The 18,414-nt window shown below is 42.5% G+C and overlaps 1 protein-coding gene across 1 annotated transcript in view; it reads left to right on the top strand.

Moving 5' to 3' along the window:
• Nucleotides 1-6,326: 6,326 nt before the first annotated feature.
• Nucleotides 6,327-18,414, top strand: part of LOC134456075 (cytosolic sulfotransferase 1-like) — a 49,493-nt gene continuing 37,405 nt past the window's right edge. Inside the window, exons 1-3 of the mRNA XM_063207509.1 lie at nucleotides 6,327-6,411; nucleotides 7,190-7,283; nucleotides 10,476-10,583. Coding sequence (XP_063063579.1) covers nucleotides 7,256-7,283; nucleotides 10,476-10,583 — 136 coding nt within the window. The 5' untranslated portion in view covers nucleotides 6,327-6,411; nucleotides 7,190-7,255. The remainder of the gene's footprint in view (nucleotides 6,412-7,189; nucleotides 7,284-10,475; nucleotides 10,584-18,414) is intronic.

Raw genomic sequence — 18,414 nt, forward strand, 5'->3', positions numbered from 1 at the left:
CAGGTGGGGGAGTTGGTTCTAAAGAGTAGAGCATCACTTAAAGAGATGAGGGAGATTGCCTCAGACCCGGATGAGAAACACTTTTTTGCAGTCAATAGTTATGAGACTTTGGGCAGCACTCTACCATCATTGCAGTCTGCCATCTTCGGCCGTGAGGGGGAAGAGATGACACACGGTACCTTTTCTCTCACACACACACACACACACACACACACACACACACACACACACACACACAAATTTGAACACATCAATCTTTTGTTAGACATTATACCTTCTTATAGTTGGTACAGATTGTACAGACATTCTATTTTTATCAAACATTCACGTCAAGGAACAGAGGTAACTGCCACGAGTGAGTTGGATACTACAGCCACACCACAACCCCCACAGAGGACAAATAGTCTAGTCACCAGAGGGGGTTCACGCGCACCCCCTGTACTTGTTGTCGAAACCTATTTTTTTAGACTCCTCCATATGTCTAATTTACAATAAGAGATGTTAGCATTGCTGCAAATTGTCCCATGGGTGTTTTTCAAGGCTCATCTGGGAAACTGTGCAATAGCGATTTATACAATTCTGACATTTGACTATTCACATAACTTTTGAACCATACATGGTACAAAGACAAATGAGACCACTTTTCCATATAATTCTAGCATGGGGAATTGATTGGAAGGGTCAATAGGTTCATAAAAACATGTTTAGACTACTTTCTAGGAGAAAAATGACTAAAATGTATCAAATATTCTAGAAATTCTGACAGGAACTAGTGTAAAAGGGTAGTAAAAGTAAAGTAAAAGTAAAAGTAAAAGTAAAGTAAAGTAAAAGGGTAGGTACCCTACATCTAATAACACCTTCAGCACTGGAGATGACACATGGGACCTTTTCAAACGAGCCCTGTGGCACGAGATGCGTTGTGTTACCACAAAATTAAATTAATCTATAACGGTAGTGGTGCTATCACGATAAAGCCCCGTTTTTCGTGGTTGGGCCACTCTTCCGCGGCCAATGCATTTGAATGGGCTGTCCGACTCGTTGATTTACGATTGATGGACCTGTCAAGCCTCCAGGACGATGACAGGAATACACCAGTGATTTCTCAGACACCACATTGCATTGGAAAACACACCGTCCAACTTCATTTGTTTTACTTCACAGTGTGATGGGGCATACATGCTAAGGTATCCCTTCACTAATAATCTTTCTCAAATCACTTTTCTGTCGGAATTGGGCCATCAATCGTAAATGAACCACGAGTCGGACAGCCCATTCAAATGCATTGTCCGCGGAAGTGTGGCCCAACCACGAAAAACGGGACTTTATCGTGACGGCCCCACGAACGTTATAGATTATTGCAACCTTGAAATCAAGGTTTATTCTGGGGGCGAAATTCCCCCAGTGGCATAGTTGTGCAATTACACATCAAAATGGTAATTATTGTTTTGAGGATAATTAACATTTAAAGCTCCACTTGGCTACATTTAGATGCCTAATTAATAACCACGAGCACGACTACGCCACTTATGGAGGGTTAGGCCGTAGAAATTAGCCCTTTCTAGATGCAACCGTACAATTAAGGCAACACAGGTACGTAGTACGGAGGCCAGAGACAAGAATCCCAATAATAACACTTTTTATTATTTTAACAACACTGGGTTTACGAGGGGGAGGTATAAAAGCAAAATGGCAATATAAACATTCACGCTCACTCATACGCATACACCAAATTTAGCCAAGTGGAGCTTTAAATGTTAATTATCCCCAAAATAATAATTACCACTTTGATGTGTAATTGCATGACTACGCCACTGGGGGAATTTCGCCCCCAGAATAAACCTTGATCTCAACCAGTAAACAAGGCAACACAGGTTCACTAGGAAGGACAGAGACAGGGTTAAGGGGAACCATAAAAATATCTCTTTTATTATTAATGCACAAAGGTCCTCATTAAACACTGAATTTACACTGGCAGACAGTACACATATTGGACACACAACCAGAATCGGTCAGGGTGGGTCTTGAGTTTCCCCAACGTGTAACTTCAATGATTATTTACAATTACGCACAGCAAGTTATCGCGCTAACACGAAAGACCTAACGTGGCGGATGCTCTGCGTTTTGGGGATATAATTAATAACATGCATGCTATTTTAACTATAATAGCATCTGAAAATCAATCCGGGTCATGGTGGGACTCGAACGTGCAACCTCCTGATCTTGAGCGCTTGAACGTCAGCTGGAGACCGATCGTTCGGGAAGATGTTGAGGAACATGATGGTCTGCAGAGCTACTCACATTTTGCCATCATCAACAATACCGACGTTCGCCCCACTGCAGCCAATCAATATCCTTTAGTTAGGCTACGTCAACAACCTCCTCATCTCAAACACCTCCAGCTTTCCATCCACTGATCAGCGATTAAGTCGCCTACTGGACGTTTTTTTCTGTCGTCTGCTTCATGGTGAGTTTTTATACATTTGTGTCAGTGCTGTCTGATGTTCATCAATGAATTTTAATTCATGTGTGTCTTGCTATTGTGACACTTATCAACTGGGTTTAACTTAGCTGGCAAGGCATCTGTTTACGACGGTTACATTTCAGAAAAGTGCCATGTGATGTAATGAATACATTTTAGTATGTAGTTCGACTACGTTGGTTTTACTGTTCAGTGATATTGCTCCCTGACATGCGTGGCATTCTTTTCTCCCCCAGTTAGGTCGTTAATTCCTTTATCAATGTATTTATTAGCAGAAAAAGGAAAGCCAGTATGTGTGGGGTAAGGGTTCACTGCTATTGCCAGTCAGTCAGTACCCTAATGTTAGCTTTGACAGTCAGTAGCCTAATGTTAGCTTTGACATTATGTGCTGTTCAGATGTTAATCACATAGAAAGAAACAGTGAGCTGATGTCATACTGATAGGCTACTGTTAACCCTTGAAGCTTCAGAAGCTAATGTTTACAGTAACACATTTTGACTTTAAATTCCTACTGCCCACATCGCTGCATGTAAACAACTGTTTGCTGACATGATGTTGGTGACTACAGTGAGGTTGACTGTCATACAGTGGGCCTAGTGTTAGTTTGATTATTGTGCCATGTTTTACAACTGGTCTGTTTACACACAGCATCACAGACCTAACCTGGTTCTCACGCAGATGGATATCACAGACCACATTAGCCAGTTAAGACTTGAAATGAAATAATGTTGTAAACAACTGCTTAGTATTTTCTATGGGACTGTGTGAATGTAGTAAAGTTTGCAATGTCTCCACTCCTTTTTTATATATATATTTGCTCAGACGGCTATCTGGTTGACTTGAGAGCAACAGGCCTACACCTAGGCAGAGAAAGTGGCATGAGCTCTACCAAAAGGTATGGGTCAGTTATTTGTCTGTTATTAGTCACCACTACAATGCACTAGAAATTCTGTCTGCCACATTAAATCTCTAGGTCGTCCTCAGACGAGCCTTCCATTGTTGCTTCCAATCATCCCGATTTTCCATACATCTTTTCAATTCACCGGTACTCTGGGTTCCTGCGTCCTTCTTAAGTATGTCCACATATGTTAGTGCGGACGAATCCATTATGAAACTTAAATTTGTAATTTGAATTGCTGTAGCATTACTTTACGTAGGCCTATAGTTTTCTCAACGTAAGGCCAACAGATATCTCAGCTATCGAAGTAGGCTATAAATAGTTTCAGCGACATCATATTTGGATATTACAATGTGGATTTATGCCTTCGATTTTCATATCAAAATGATAGGGTGTCAAACTAAAGAGCCTTCCAAGGGAGTTGATCTCGTGGCCGGCATGATTATTCTTTGATTCAACGCTGAGGATTCTGGGTAGTAGACTGTGAAACACCCGCTCAGCTCGCTTCAGCCGGCCGGCTGCTTTTCGAGCTGTCGAGCTGTGTCATTCCCATGGCCCTAACTACCATTGAGGAGATCATGTCCTCTGTATTTTTTTCAGTAATCTATGTAAAATTTATCTATGATGAAAATCATATATGATCAACAAGGATAAACTCAGTCTGTATACACCAGCCCCATTTATCCTCAAGGCAGTGATTAATGAAAACAAACCTAAGAGTTTGACTGAAGTGTTTGAAGCATTATAAATGTAGGCTACATTATGCAGTACACCGCACAGTATTCGACCTTGGTATTTGAAAATGTCTGGTTACGGCCCTGGTCGTGCCCAATTGAAATGCAAAAAGTGGCAGCTGAGCCGTGCACCCTTCATCATGGTTGAGACTGTCTTTGTTTTGATCAAGGCACAACTCCACATTGCCACATTGCACCTCTAAATATGTACATGATATCACCAGAATGTGTTGAAGAGTAACCTAAGTACACATACCGGAAATTGTTTCTGAGATTTCATTGTTTTGAACAGCTTGTAAACATGAATATGTTCAAAATAATATTACAGCAATGACATTGAGGGTTATGGTTGTAATAAACTTTAGAATTTCTTTGCTCCTTCCTCAGTATTATATACCTTGTGGTGTAATAAAAAAGCACATTTAGGTCAGCTGTCACTGAGGTTAATGAGGTTTTGTATCTAGGGCACTAAGTAACTAGAGAACATCCTGTCATGTAGAAACACATGCAGAAGTAAAGCATCTGATGCCCTACAAACAAATATTATTAAGTAACTCAGGTAACACCACACACAAGAATCACAATGTATATATTACATGTTATAATTTCATATTTCTATGTTTGCAGAAAAAAACACACCATGCCTAATAATCAATTAGGCCTATCCTAATCACGTTAGTGACTTACATGGCATGTGTGGAACAACATCAGTCAACATCTTGGGTGGCATGTGTGAAGCAACATCAGTCATTTGTATTGTATGTGGCCACAAATGTATTATAGATGGACCATTACGTTTGTAACACATTTACACCCCCCCCGCCCTCAACACTGTCAAGGACCTACACGTATATTTCAATTTCTGGTTATTTACATCTTATAAGATCCATTGATTTTAACAAGCTTCTCAGGAGAAGAGTTAGCAATGAGGCTCTCCATATCTTAAAAAAAAAAACCCTGAATGTGATTTTAGCCAATGTAAGTGACAAGGACACCTAGCAACACGGAAGCGCTGAAACTATTTTGGAAACAACCCTTTTAAAGCTGAACAACCCACTTAGTGATGCACTAAAGACCGTATAGAGTACTGTTTCTCAACGGGGGCGGTACAGTCCCCCAGGGTGCGTTGGGGAGCTCTGGGTGGGGATGCGTTGAGAAAGATGCAGCTGAAAGGGGCGGTGCTTATTTGCCATTGGGGGGCATTAGTTCATTTATTTCTTTAATAATAAGAGGGGCGTTAAAGTAGTTTCTTCCACCAAGCAATAAGATTACTGAATTCATGCTGAAGACAACAAGGCACTTTCTTTGCACTTTTTTTCCCCCCCCCCCCCCCCCCCTTTTTTATTTTTTATTTTTTAAAATCTTTTTGAGGACACAAGAAAAACACAACAATTTTCACTCTTTATAGGCTTCAAACCTATAATAAGACGTAATAAACTAATCATGAATCTTGAATCTTGAATCTTGAAACAGGTTTATGATGTCAAGGGGGTGTTGGGAGGCTTGTGGTGAGGCCAATGGGGCGTTTGTTCAAAAAAGGTTGAGAACCACTGGTATAGAGGAAAAACCCATCTTGATACTCTGAGTAGGGCTGCAACAGGAAGAAGATGACATAGAGTGCATTTTAATATACGACCTTGCCTCCTCCACTTGCCTCCTCCACTTGCTTCTCGTCATGATGACATCACTGACAACAGCATTATATTTCAATATCTTGCAAAAGCTCAATTGTTAAGTCTTTTTCTCATTTGCAATTGGGATGGTGAATGAAAAACAGTCCCTCAAAAGTTGTTGTGGCGAGGCTGACAGCTGGGAAACTTTATCGTTTTCTCCACGGAGGAGGGGCCAGGAGGCGGGACGAGGAGATAAGCACAAGTGGAGGAGACAAGGTCACATATTGGGATGCACCCATAGCTACATGTCACTGTGCTCCAGTTCACACGCATACACGCATACACACACACGTCCAAGAAATGAGAGGATGTGCAAGCTGTTCTTTTTCCTGAGTGGTAAGTGTTGTCATCCATTTGCTTTAGAAATATGACACTATTATTAGCTCTTTTGTATAAGCATTCAAAAACTGTATTTTTTCGGTCAAATGTAATGTTGAATAAATGGAATGCATGCCCTGTTCCACAATGTTGAAAATAGCCTATGCTCAATTCATGACCACTCAGTGTTTTTTATGTTTCTATGTTTCAATGTTTCTAGGCTTTGTTGCCATTGTGGTTCTGATCACATTAAAGGACATCAGATATCACTGGACAGGAGAGGAGGCAACCCAGCCATTCAGACCAAATGTGATTTTTTTTAAATTTTATTATACTGTATTATAATACTGAATGTATATAGGCCCATAAAATATATATCCAGGTAAAAAAGGAAACCATTCAGTCATGTGTTAATGAATTTTCATCAACTATTATCTAACAATTATCATTCTGTTTGCTTTTACTTTTTTTCTCTTATCTTTCTTCAGTTTTTTGCTTTGTGCTAGTTACGATTGTGGCATGTGCAGGAGAGGAATTAGAGTAAATAGGCCCTTATATTAGAGGTAGAGATGCACCGGATCCTGATTTTTAGGATCCTGCCGGATACCGGATACCGGATACCGGATACCGGATCCACTGCTTAAGATCATGCCGGATCCGGAACCGGATATCGGATCCTACGAAAGGGTTGAAACACATAGCCAACTCGCACACGTGGGCCCTTTTTATTACGTTGGCACAAACTATTTTTAAGATTCATTGGCTTACTGCCACACTGCCTTCAACGGCCGCTTCCAAAGGGCTTTCCCTCCATGCAGCGATTGGGGTTGTGAAAGACTGACTGAAAAGCCTAGGCTACGTAAAAAGTAGAGATGCCCCAGATCCTGATTTTTAGGTAACTGCCGGATACCGGATCCACGGCTTAAGATCCTGCCGGATCCGGATAGTCTGAAAAACCCTATTATCCTGCCGGTTTCGGAACCGGATCTTGGATCCTGTACATCTCTAATTAGAGGCAATTTCACAGTAAAGGACACATGTTTGAATCAAGGTTTAGTCGAACATCAGACAGTTATTGTCTCAACAGGTTGATGAGAAGTGGACAGAGCAAACGGCAACTACAGATTACGAGAGTGGATTTCGGTGTCTGTGGATGCAGCGTGATAGACCAATTGCACAAGGTAGCCTACTCCTTGAAGTTGAGTTAAATCATTCATATTTCATTACATTACATATTAACATGGGTTGGATTTGCTAACTTTCAAGGAAGTAATGGTAGTGCAAAGGAGCTATCCTGAAAGAGAAGAGTGGGATTTTGTACATTTTTAATTTAACATCCAATGAAGATCATTCGGTAGCACTTCACAGGTTGTCATAATCGTTCAACTGTCAAACAGCACAGAAGGTAATAGTTATTGCAAAAACGGAAGTAAATCCAAGGCACTCTCCTTTAGAAAGCTTTAAAAAGCCTTTATTATGATGGCTTGGTCGTACTAGACATTATAAGACTCCAACGTGTTTCGGCAGTCATGCCTTCTAAAGGGAGTCAGACAGTGGTAATTGTGAAAAAATAATAAACAACCAATCAGAAGCTAACACACTCTAGATGCAGAGATGTCAAAGATGACAAGCTTTTGAAAGAGGAAACCAACGCACACCAGAGGTTTCGAGGTGCAGGTAGCGGGTGCAAGATCAGTTTTTGAGAAGAAGATAGTCCTACCGCACACTCTTGTCGATCGTGCTGCAATTTATTTAGAAAACAACGTTCTCAAGTTTTTTTTTTTCTAAATAAATTGCAGTCTCCTTTTCTTAATGAGAGTGAGATGTGATCTATTCCACCAGCCTGTAGAGTGGATGGGTCATTATTATGGCATTCTGTGTAGTGTCTTGCCATTGAGTATTTGCTGTTGCCTGTGCGGATGGCATGTTAATGTTCTGTGTAGCGTCTTGCCATTGAGTATTTGCTGTTTCCTGTGCATGTTAATGTTCGGCAAGTCTGTCTTGCAAGCATGTGGGTTCTGCCCACATAGAATACTTTGCACACAGGACACTCCAATCTGTAGATAATGGAGGTGCTTTTGCAATTGATTAAGTGGTTAATTGTGAAATGTCTTTGTGGGACCACATCCACGTAGCTGGATATTTTTATACTGTATGTGGATATTTTTTTCTCCTGGATGTATTGGTTTTGCATTGGTTTTGGTCTTCCGTTTCCACGTAGCAGATATTTGAAATCCAGGTATGAAAAGCAGGAGAAAAAAATATCCTGTTTAGGGGTCTGAAACGCATTTGTTACAATGGAGGATTTATTTTTATCCACCTTTTGCGTTTACACCTAAACAGGAGGAAAAAATACCCTGCTAAAAAATTATCCTGCTACGTGGAAACAGCACCTTAGATTGCACTACACTGGTACAGTGGTTACAGTGATAACACTTGTAACAACCTTTGGGCCTGTTGATCAACCATGTTTGTTTGGTGTCTGGTTTGAGATGGCTCTGCACCAATTTGTCTCGCAGCGTTGGGCGTCTTCTGAAACTCAGCAGGGGGGCTCAGGGAAAATGTGACCTTTTAGCCTGATGACTCATATGTTGTTTGACCTTTGGTGCCTACTGCCTAGAGACACATAAGCTTCATCCAGCCTCTTGATATTTTTGCTGTCTTAATAAAAATGTGGGTGTGTCACAGCTCAATGAACACATTCTAATGCAAGATGATGGTCTTAGGGTTTAAATGCAACTTATTTCATGTTTTTATGTGCATCAGAGATATTTTTACGTTTTTATAGGCTGAGGGCAACTTTCCCAACAAGGGCTTAGGCGTTCAGCGGGTGTTTTTGCAGGTGCTTTCGGTATCAATTGGTTAATTGATCATCACTTGCTATAATGCCCTAGGTCTTCTGAATGTTTTTATTCTATTTACTCAGCCTCTGTGCTATACCTAGTGACAAAATAACAGGTCTGTCTTAGGTCTCTTTATCTGTCTGTGTGTCTTGCTCTACTGTATGCCTTTTTGAGGGGTAGAGTTATTGTAACCTCATTCTACAAATCTTGGCCGCATTTCGTCAGCTTTGTTTTCAAAATCCAGGTCTTGATCACAAGTCCTTGTACTCCTTTGGAACTGTACATAAGGTACACTGTCTTTCAGCCACTTAGGATGAAAACTTCCGCCATGTAGAATGGTGTTTCTGTCAGTTGGCTTCCTGTACACAGAGGTGTGTAATGAAAAGTGTTTCCCACGACACTCGTTTGGTCCGACGGTGTCAAAGGTTGCATGTGGGCTTTACTGACAGCGGACCGTGGAAGTGGTTGCGAGAGCCATCGTTCACTAACAAATGCAAGCATCGGCTGACTCGGGACCGCAATTAATTCATCTTTAAATCCTACCTGGAGCCCCTCTAATCTTTCATCAACTTCCATATGATGTCATGTTAAGAGAAAGTCTTGACGCAAAATGTGCCATTGGCGTAGGTATTGTTACTACGCTGTTCATTGAGACTGTGCTGTCCATTGCCAAATTAGATTTTTTTTTCACGAATATTTACTGAGTAATAAACTATATATACTAGTATGACCAAAGTTCAAATTCAATTCAATTCAAAATGGTGAACTTAAACACTTAGTGGTTTCTTTTGCCTTAAGACATGTAAAAGGTTTATCTTTTACCTGACATGTTTCGACGGTGTTACTTCCGCCTTCATCAGAGGGTCACTGTGATGTTGAAGAGTGACGTGCTTTAAAAACAGCTGATGTTGTTGTGGAGGTGTGACCTCCCTGTCAATAATGACAGGTTGGTCACACCTCCTGCTGTTAGAGTTGTCCTCTTAGGATGGTGGTCCAGGTGTGTGAGAGCATGTATGCCCCCTCATCCCTGTTCATGGTACTTGGGCTACGCTTTCTGATCTCCATAGACTCCTTAATCCAGCGGTGGTATCTGTTGTTCTCTTGCTGTATGACTTTTGCCTTGTCCCAGTCCATGATATGATTTTCCCTCCTACAGTGGTCAGTTATGGCTGATTTGAGGTTCTCCTGTGTGGCTCGCTCCTTTATTGCTCTTGTATGTCTTTGTTCTGTTTCCTTTTCACATTCTTTTTCAGTTAGACATAATGAACTTAATTCATATGATCAAAATGGTGAAATTCAAAAATAGCGGACCATGGAAAAGATTCATGTATGAAAAGTGCAATTTTCCCAGTCATAATGAATATTTAGAATTTGATGGTGGTGGTAGGTATTCATGAAAAAGGTAACATTTGTGAAAGGGCGGAATGAATTCTGGAAATAAATGTCTAAAAATATTACACAGTGCACCTTTAACACTTATGATTTAATATGAGTGTTCTTGTAATCTCAAATTAACATTTTATTCCCTAGTGAATAAAGCTGAGTTCACTGTTTCAACCATTGAACACAACAACAACAACAACAACAACAACAACAACAACAACAACAACAACAACAACAACAACAACAACAAACAAGGTAATGGTGGTTAGAGTTAAGATTGTACATCTTTGTCCACCACTCTACAGTCGTTTATGCTGTGTCATACAGATTGTTCACTATATTCTCTCTAGGGCTGGGCGATATGGGAAAAAATGTATATCACGATATGGATTATTTTATATCCTATTATATTAGTGATGTATCACGATATAGCCTTTAAAAAAAAAACATAGTCAACCAGTTTGATGGACAGGGTCAAATTTGTTTATCTTGGTCTCAAGAGAGCTGAACAGACCAAGGATATGGATCACTGGAACCATGTTGTGTGATCTGAAGAGACCAAGATAAACAAATTTGCTTTAGATGGTGTCACGCATGTGTGGTGGCAAACAAGTGAGTTGTACAAAAAAGGTGTATCCTCTCATAAGCCAAGCATGGTAGTGGGACTGACATGGTTTGGGGATGCATGAATGCTGTCAACATTGGCAATCTGAAATACACCTAAAAGAAACATGCATGTCAACATGCACTGTGACAACTGAAGCAGATCATGATACTCTCCATAGGATGGCATTCAAATCTCACATCATCTATTTAAGCCAGGTGCAGATTCAAATTGTAAATGTTCAATGCAAAGAAAGGTTGAAACCCACACTGATGACCTCCCTTGTCATCCCTTTTCATTTCGTTTCATTTCGAGACAATTCGAGCCAACATAGCCCCTTCTCTACCGGATTTTAATCTGGGGTGTACTCACTTTTGTGAGTACATGTTCAAACATTAATGGCTGTATTTTGTTTTTTTCGGAGTGAACAAGAAATTTAAGCGGTTAAATATGTTGTTAAAAGGTCACTAATCATTGTGTCAAAGTTACATTTCTGTAATGCTTTCCTATGAAAATATATACTCAAAAATCTGCAAAACTGTGAGGGGTGTATTCACTTTCGTGATATACTGTAACTCTGCTGAAAAATGGCGGTGGATTTCCAAGTAGGCTACAGAGGGTCAAGTTAAACATTTCAATACAGTGACCCGCAAAGGAGCGTCCCTCTAGGAACACCAGGATATGTACCTCAGCCCGCACAACCAACATCAGAGTTTAACACCATACCCCCCAAGCTCAGTGAGATCAGGCACGTTGTGGAGAAGGCCGGGTCGTCTTCTGCGCCAGGCCCCATCGGAGTGCCCTACAAGCTCTACAAGAACTGTCCCAAGGTACTAGAGCTGCTATGGTACCTGATGAGAACTGCATGGTATGGAAGAAGCATGTAATCTGGCTCGACCTTGCGAATGCGTATGGATCAGTCCCGCACCAGCTGATCACCTACGCCATGGACTTCTTCCACATGCCAACCTGTGTCAAGAACTTGGTAGTACAGTACTTTAACAACCTGCAGATGTGCTTCTCCCTGCAAGACTTCACCACTGGGTGGCAGCGGCTGGAAATCGGAATAGCAATGGGATGTGACATTTCTCCAATTCTGTTTGTCACAGCATTTGAGATAATTCTCATCGGTGCTAGGCAAATGGTAGGAGGGATCAAGCTACCAACTGGTCAGAGGCTTCCCCCACTAAGGAGCTACATGGACGACGTCACCACCCTCCTTCAAACAGCAGCATGTACATCAAGACTGCTGAAGAGGGTGGATGAGTTGATGTCATGGGCAAGAATGAAAATCAAGCCCTCCAAGTCTCGCAGCCTGTCACTTAGGAGAGGTGTTTGGAACAACAGCACCACCTTTGTCGTCGGAGGGGAGAAGATACCACTCCTCGCAGAGCAGTCCATCAAAAGCCTGGGGAGGCAGTACACTGCAGAGCTGTCTGATAAGCAGATGGGGAAAACCGTCATGAAACAGCTCTGTGATGGGCTGGCAAGGATCGACCAAAGCCAACTCCCTGGGAAATACAAGGTCTGGTGCTACCAATTTACGCTCTACCAGAGGGTAATGTGGCCCCTGAAAATGAGTGAGATCCCCTCATCAACTGTGAGTAAGATGGATGGGAAAGCCAACTCATTCATCCGAAAGTGGTTGGGGCTGCCACGGTGCCTGTCTGAAGCCGGCCTTTTTGGAAAAAACGCGCTGCAGCTACCTCTCAAGTCACTTCAGCTAGGCTACATGCAGGAGAAAGCTAGATTGGTCCTCAAACTTAGGGAGTCCACAGACAAGTCTGTAAGGCCAAGGTGTCGACAGGCCGCAAGTGGAAGGCCCAGTCCGAGGTCAACCAAGCCATCAGCCGGCTCCAACATCAAGAGATCATGGGCAGAGTCCAGGTAGGGAGGGCAGGCCTAGGATGGGGAGATGCACCACGCTTCTGGTCCAAGGTCAACCGAAAGGAAAGGAAGGAGATGGTGGTGGCGGAGGTGACGAGGATGGAGGAAGACCGCTACAAAATCAAAGCCGTGTCGCAAGGACGGCAAAGAAGCTGGACGACCTGGGAGGGAATTACAAATAGGAACATCAGCTGGGCAGATGTGTGGAAGATCCCACGGGCAAGACTAAGCTTCCTCATCCGCTCAACTTACGACACGCTTCCCTGCCCTCGGAACCTCCACCGGTGGCTCGGAAGTGAAGAATGTTGTGCATTCTGCAATGCCCCCAACGCAAGCCTCCAGCACATCTTGTCAGGCTGTAAGATCGCGCTTTCACAGGGCCGCTATAGGTTGCGCCATGACCAAGTCCTGAGGAAGCTAGCCGAAGTGCTGGAGGAGTGCCGCCAAGGAAGTAAAACACCACCACCTCCAGAGGATTTAACCACCTTTATTGCAGAGGGAGGGGTCAGCAGAAGCATCAGGCCATTCACCCCTGACCAGGAATGGAGCATGAGAGTCGACCTTGACAGGAAGCTTCAGTTCCCTATGGAGATCACCACCACATCCCTCCGACCAGACATTGTTGTGTGGTCAGCTAAGGCAAGAACAGCGTTCCTCATCGAACTAACAGTGCCTATGGAGGAGGGAATTGAGGCTGCCTTTGAACGTAAGAGGGCCAAGTACTCAGAGCTGGCTGCTGAGTGCCGGGAGGCTGGCTGGATGACCATCTATCCAGTAGAGGTTGGCTGTCGAGGCTTCATAGGTTTGTCAACCACTCGCATCCTGAGGGATGTGGGACTCACCGGAGGAAGGCTCAGGAAGGTGACAAAGGCCCTGACAGAGGACGCTGAAAAGGCGAGCTTTTGGCTCTGGCTCAGGAGGAAGGACAAAACGTGGGGTAAGAACACCTAACCCCAGACAACAGCCTCAGGGGAAAACACCCATCAGCTGCAGGCGTCCCTGTCACTGCCCCGCCACCACGAAATGTTTCGGGATTAAAGGGGCGAAACGTTAGTGAATGGTGATTCCCGACTGATGACCCTGCAGCTGACCCATGGGCACCGGAGGAGGTGCGACAGGCAGCAATGCCCAGCAGGACATAATACCTTCCTGTACAAATCCTCAGAGAATGATGTGCTCATGAGAAGTTCCAGTGAAAGTGCATGAAGGGATTTATAACTGTTTTCATCACCGGCCAAAATGTGTAGCCCATAGATACGGAACGTGTCAATTCCACTGCTTTCGAGATCCATTGCAAAGCAGAGGTTGGGATAGGAGAGATGCGCTTCACAGAAGCCCAAGGGGGAAGAGGGACTCGGGGGGGGGGAGTCTCGTGCTCAGAATCTATAAAACAGCGCAGGTAGGAATGCCAAACTTCACCACAGCCAAACTTCACCACAGGTAGGAATGCCAAACTTCACCACAGCATCCAAACTTCATGGCCTTTTTCCAGCCATGATTCGCACGCTGCCCGGTGCTCGTCACGTTAGCTGGCAAGGCAGCGGCAAAGACTATTCCCCTTTTCTGGGTTCTGCACCCTTGGGGGCGCCAACTGAGGAGTGACTGCAGACTCATACAGACTGAATAGCCTGCGTGCGCTCTCTCGACAGCATACGATCAGAAATAAACCATGGGAGTAAAAAAATAAAATAGCCTAGTTTGGCCCACTCGTAGTTTTAAAATTATTTTTTGCACATGTTTACAATCATGGGCAGACAGCAAACAAATAGCCATAGCCAAACAAATAGAGCATAGCCTCTGCGTCCATCCGTCCTGTGTCTGTGCGTGACCACGCCCCCATCGCAGAGGCTCTGCGCCCATCGTCGAGCACCTCGAAAAAATCCTAACTATCCGTCGGACGGACGCAGAGGACGCAGACAAAAAGACGCTATGATTGGTCGTCTCGCTACTTCCTTGTTCTTGTGGTGGCGCAATGCCGGTAGTTTGCAAGAGCAAAGCTGTATTCTGTTAAAAACTATATTAATGCCCTGTGCGTAAATGTGTGTAAACGACGCTACAAGCGAAGTAACAAACAATGCATCAGTTGAACACTCGTGGCACAATGCCTGCGGTTTTACTACCGTAACCTGTTCCTCCACTGAATGTAAACATCGGCAGAGTCAACTGTAATTACATGCTTGCATTTTCTGCGCGTGAAAAGACTGGGTATGTCAAATAATGATACCAGTACATTGCATTTGCAGTTTAAGTGAAAATACTTTGCTTAAGATTGCTACTATCCTTGAAACGAAGGGACTGAAAGCAAGGGAAACAGTTAAAAATCTTGGGGTCCTCATTGACAGTGACCTAAACTTCAACAGTCACATGAAAGCTATTACTAAGTCTGCATTTTCTCTCTAAATTTAGGGGCCTGATGTCTAAACATGATCTGGAGAAGCTAATACATGCCTTCATTTCTAGTAAAGTTGATTACTGTAACAGTCTTTTTACTGGCCTCCCAAATAAGACCATTAAACAGCTTCAACTGGTACAAAATGCAGCTGCAAGGGTTCTTACAAAGACAAGGAAGTTCGACCACATTACTCTAATTTTAAGATCGCTGCATTGGCTCCCAGTAAGCTACAGAATTGATTTTAAGGCAATGCTACTTGTGTTTAAATCATTAAATGGAATGGGACCCACATATCTACTGGATATGTTTCAGCTGTATGCACCGACCAGGTCACTAAGGTCAACGGAGAAGAATTTGCTGGTGATTCCAAAAGTCAAAACAAAGTGTGGAGAGGCAGCCTTTAGCTTCTATGCTTCAAAGCTTTGGAACCAGCTTCCAGATGACGTAAAAAATGCACCCACTATTGATAGCTTTAAATCTAGACTCAAGACAAAGCTGTTCTCAGATGCTTTCCCCTAGCTTAAATTACATATCATTCTTTTTTATTATCATTATTTTTATTTTTCATGTTTTTCAAGGTTTTATGTTTATTTATGTTATGTTATGTTATTTTATTATTTTTTTTACCTTGTGTTTTATCTTAATGTTTTAAATGTTTTTTTTTACTCTTCATTTCCTTCTTTCTTCCCTGTTTCCTTTCATTTACATTTGTTAACTTTGTGAAGCACATGGAGTTGCACCTGTGTATGAAATGCACTATATAAATAAACTTGCCTTGCCTGACAATGACCAGAGTCCTTGCAATGCAGTGAAGGTAATCACGCTATTTTAAATGTGGCTTGCGACGATACCTCGGGCACAGATGCATGAATGCAAAGTTGGTTCTTGGCCACTCCCAAACGACTTTTGACGCGCACAGTGGGGCACCTAAGTCACGCCCTTCTACTTCCGATCTATGGGGCTGGAGGTCGCAAAATTTTGAATGCGAGTTAATGGAGCGAGTCAAGCTAAATCCTCATCCCGTTTGGCATGTGCTTCGGATTTCACATATGATGACAGTGAATTTGAAAGGTTTGGATTTGCGTCGTAAAACCACTCATTTTCGGCACGCAAGAAACGTTATTTTAGCTTTTGTGCAAAACTGTGTTGGAGACTACACGTGCGCCTCGCATATCTGACGTGAACCGAGGCACAGCCAACCCTACCGCTGCACCGTGGCTTAAGTGGCTGCACGTCGGACATGCGACGTCTGTTGTGTAGTCCAAATAATTACATATTTTTGCACACACACAACTCAAAACTCGCTTGCCAAGTGAAGTCAACAAGCACACCATTGGTTGTTATTAATTCTGAGGCACAGCATATGTGTGATCGACGGGGAAATGCGAGGTGGGTCGGAAAATAGCTTTGATCAGTCCATTACAGCCCAGTCAAAAGTTTTTCCGTTGCCAGCCCCACAAGCCGCCCGGAAGGGGTGGAGACTTAGGTGCCCCGTTGCTGAAGTCTAATCTGGCCTTAAGCCTGATGTTGCATTGACCTAGGCGCCTGGAGCAACATAGACACTGCACTCAGGCTGAATGAACACATTCTATGATGTAAGATGAGGGTCCTAGAGTTTCCTTCGAGGACACTCCTTTGAACTTTTTTTAGGCTTAAAGTGATACTGTCCCATTTTTGGAAATAAGCTTATTTTACACCTTCCCTTGAGTTAAATAATAGGGTTTTACCGTTCTCCTGTACTTTCAACCTTTCTCGGGGTATGGCAGTGCAAATTTTACCTCCATGCTAGCAGTTAACATTGAGTCCTATGAGACCAGCTCGCGGCTAACTGGTCTCATAGGACTCAATGTTAACTGTTAGCTTGGAGTTAAAATTTGCACTGTCATAACTAGGAAACGGTTGAGAGTACAGGAGAACGGTAAAACCCTATTATTTAACTCAAGGGAAGGTGTAAAATAAGCTTATTTCCAAAAATGGGACAGTATCACTTTAACTTGGGAATGGTATTAATTTCTATGCACCAATTCTGTTACCACTAAGGTACAGTATAATGTCATACTAGTGTAGCAAAGGGACATGAAGTTGCTCACCCGGGACTCAAACCCAAACCTTCTGTGGTAGTAAACTGGTTCTCTGACCGCTACACCAAAGGGTCAGGCTTATTGGTGAAATAGTCAGAACACACCCACAACCCTAGTGATGGTCACTCCATCACAACTAGCGCAATTACTTACTTTATTATTTATTAAGATTTCGCAATGCTACTACTACTATGTCAGAATTGTTACACTAGGTCAATATTGTAAATGCACATCAAATACCTCTTTTTTATATATGTTCTCTATATGTCTTCTGTTGTCCAGTCTTGCACATAAATGTCTGTATTTGTACTGTATGTGTACTGTCTATGTCTATACTGTCTATGTCTCTGTCTATACCTAAAGCATGTCTGTCTGCATGGGAAAATAAGAAACGTTATTTCAGTTCTTTGTATGACCAGTGCATGTTAAGAAATTGACAAAAAGGACGACTTGACTGGACTTAACTTGACAATGTATGCTTTTTATGTTATTAGAAAGTGTCTGCTTTGTTTCAGCTGTCATCTATAATTAAACTGTTTTCAACTTTGCAGACCAAGAAATAGAGATTGCCTTTGTGCTGGATGGCTCTGGTAGTATTGAACCCAGCGACTTTGAACTCGCTAAATCTTACATTAGTGATTTTGTAACTTACGTTTGGTCAAAACCATTGAGTGTGAGTAAAACATTAGTACATGTATGAGTATAATTTTATATTAGTCTGAATCTGATATTTAAAACTTACTAGGAAATTATTTTTCATCAATAGTGCAAGTTTGCTGTTGTACAGTATGGAAAGGACGTCAGAACTGAATTGTCATTGTCGGAGAAGTACAACCAAAAAAACGTCTTAAAAACCATTAAAAACATACGACAGCTAGGGAACACCACCGCGACGGCCTCAGCAATCAACCATGTCCTGTAAGTCTGTTTCACAACCACACACCAGTGAGGTGAATATGAGGCATCAAAGTGCCCCAAGGCAGGACCACCCTGCATCATCAACACAATTATCCTCAAGTACCTGCATGTCACCGAATGTCTGTGTTGGAATGATAACAAGTGTCTCTTTACATCACTGCTACTACCTCATTGTCATTGATGAATAATTTCAAATGGAGGATG

Source organism: Engraulis encrasicolus, chromosome 9, assembly GCF_034702125.1.
Source record: "Engraulis encrasicolus isolate BLACKSEA-1 chromosome 9, IST_EnEncr_1.0, whole genome shotgun sequence".
NCBI classification, from domain to species: domain Eukaryota; kingdom Metazoa; phylum Chordata; class Actinopteri; order Clupeiformes; family Engraulidae; genus Engraulis; species Engraulis encrasicolus.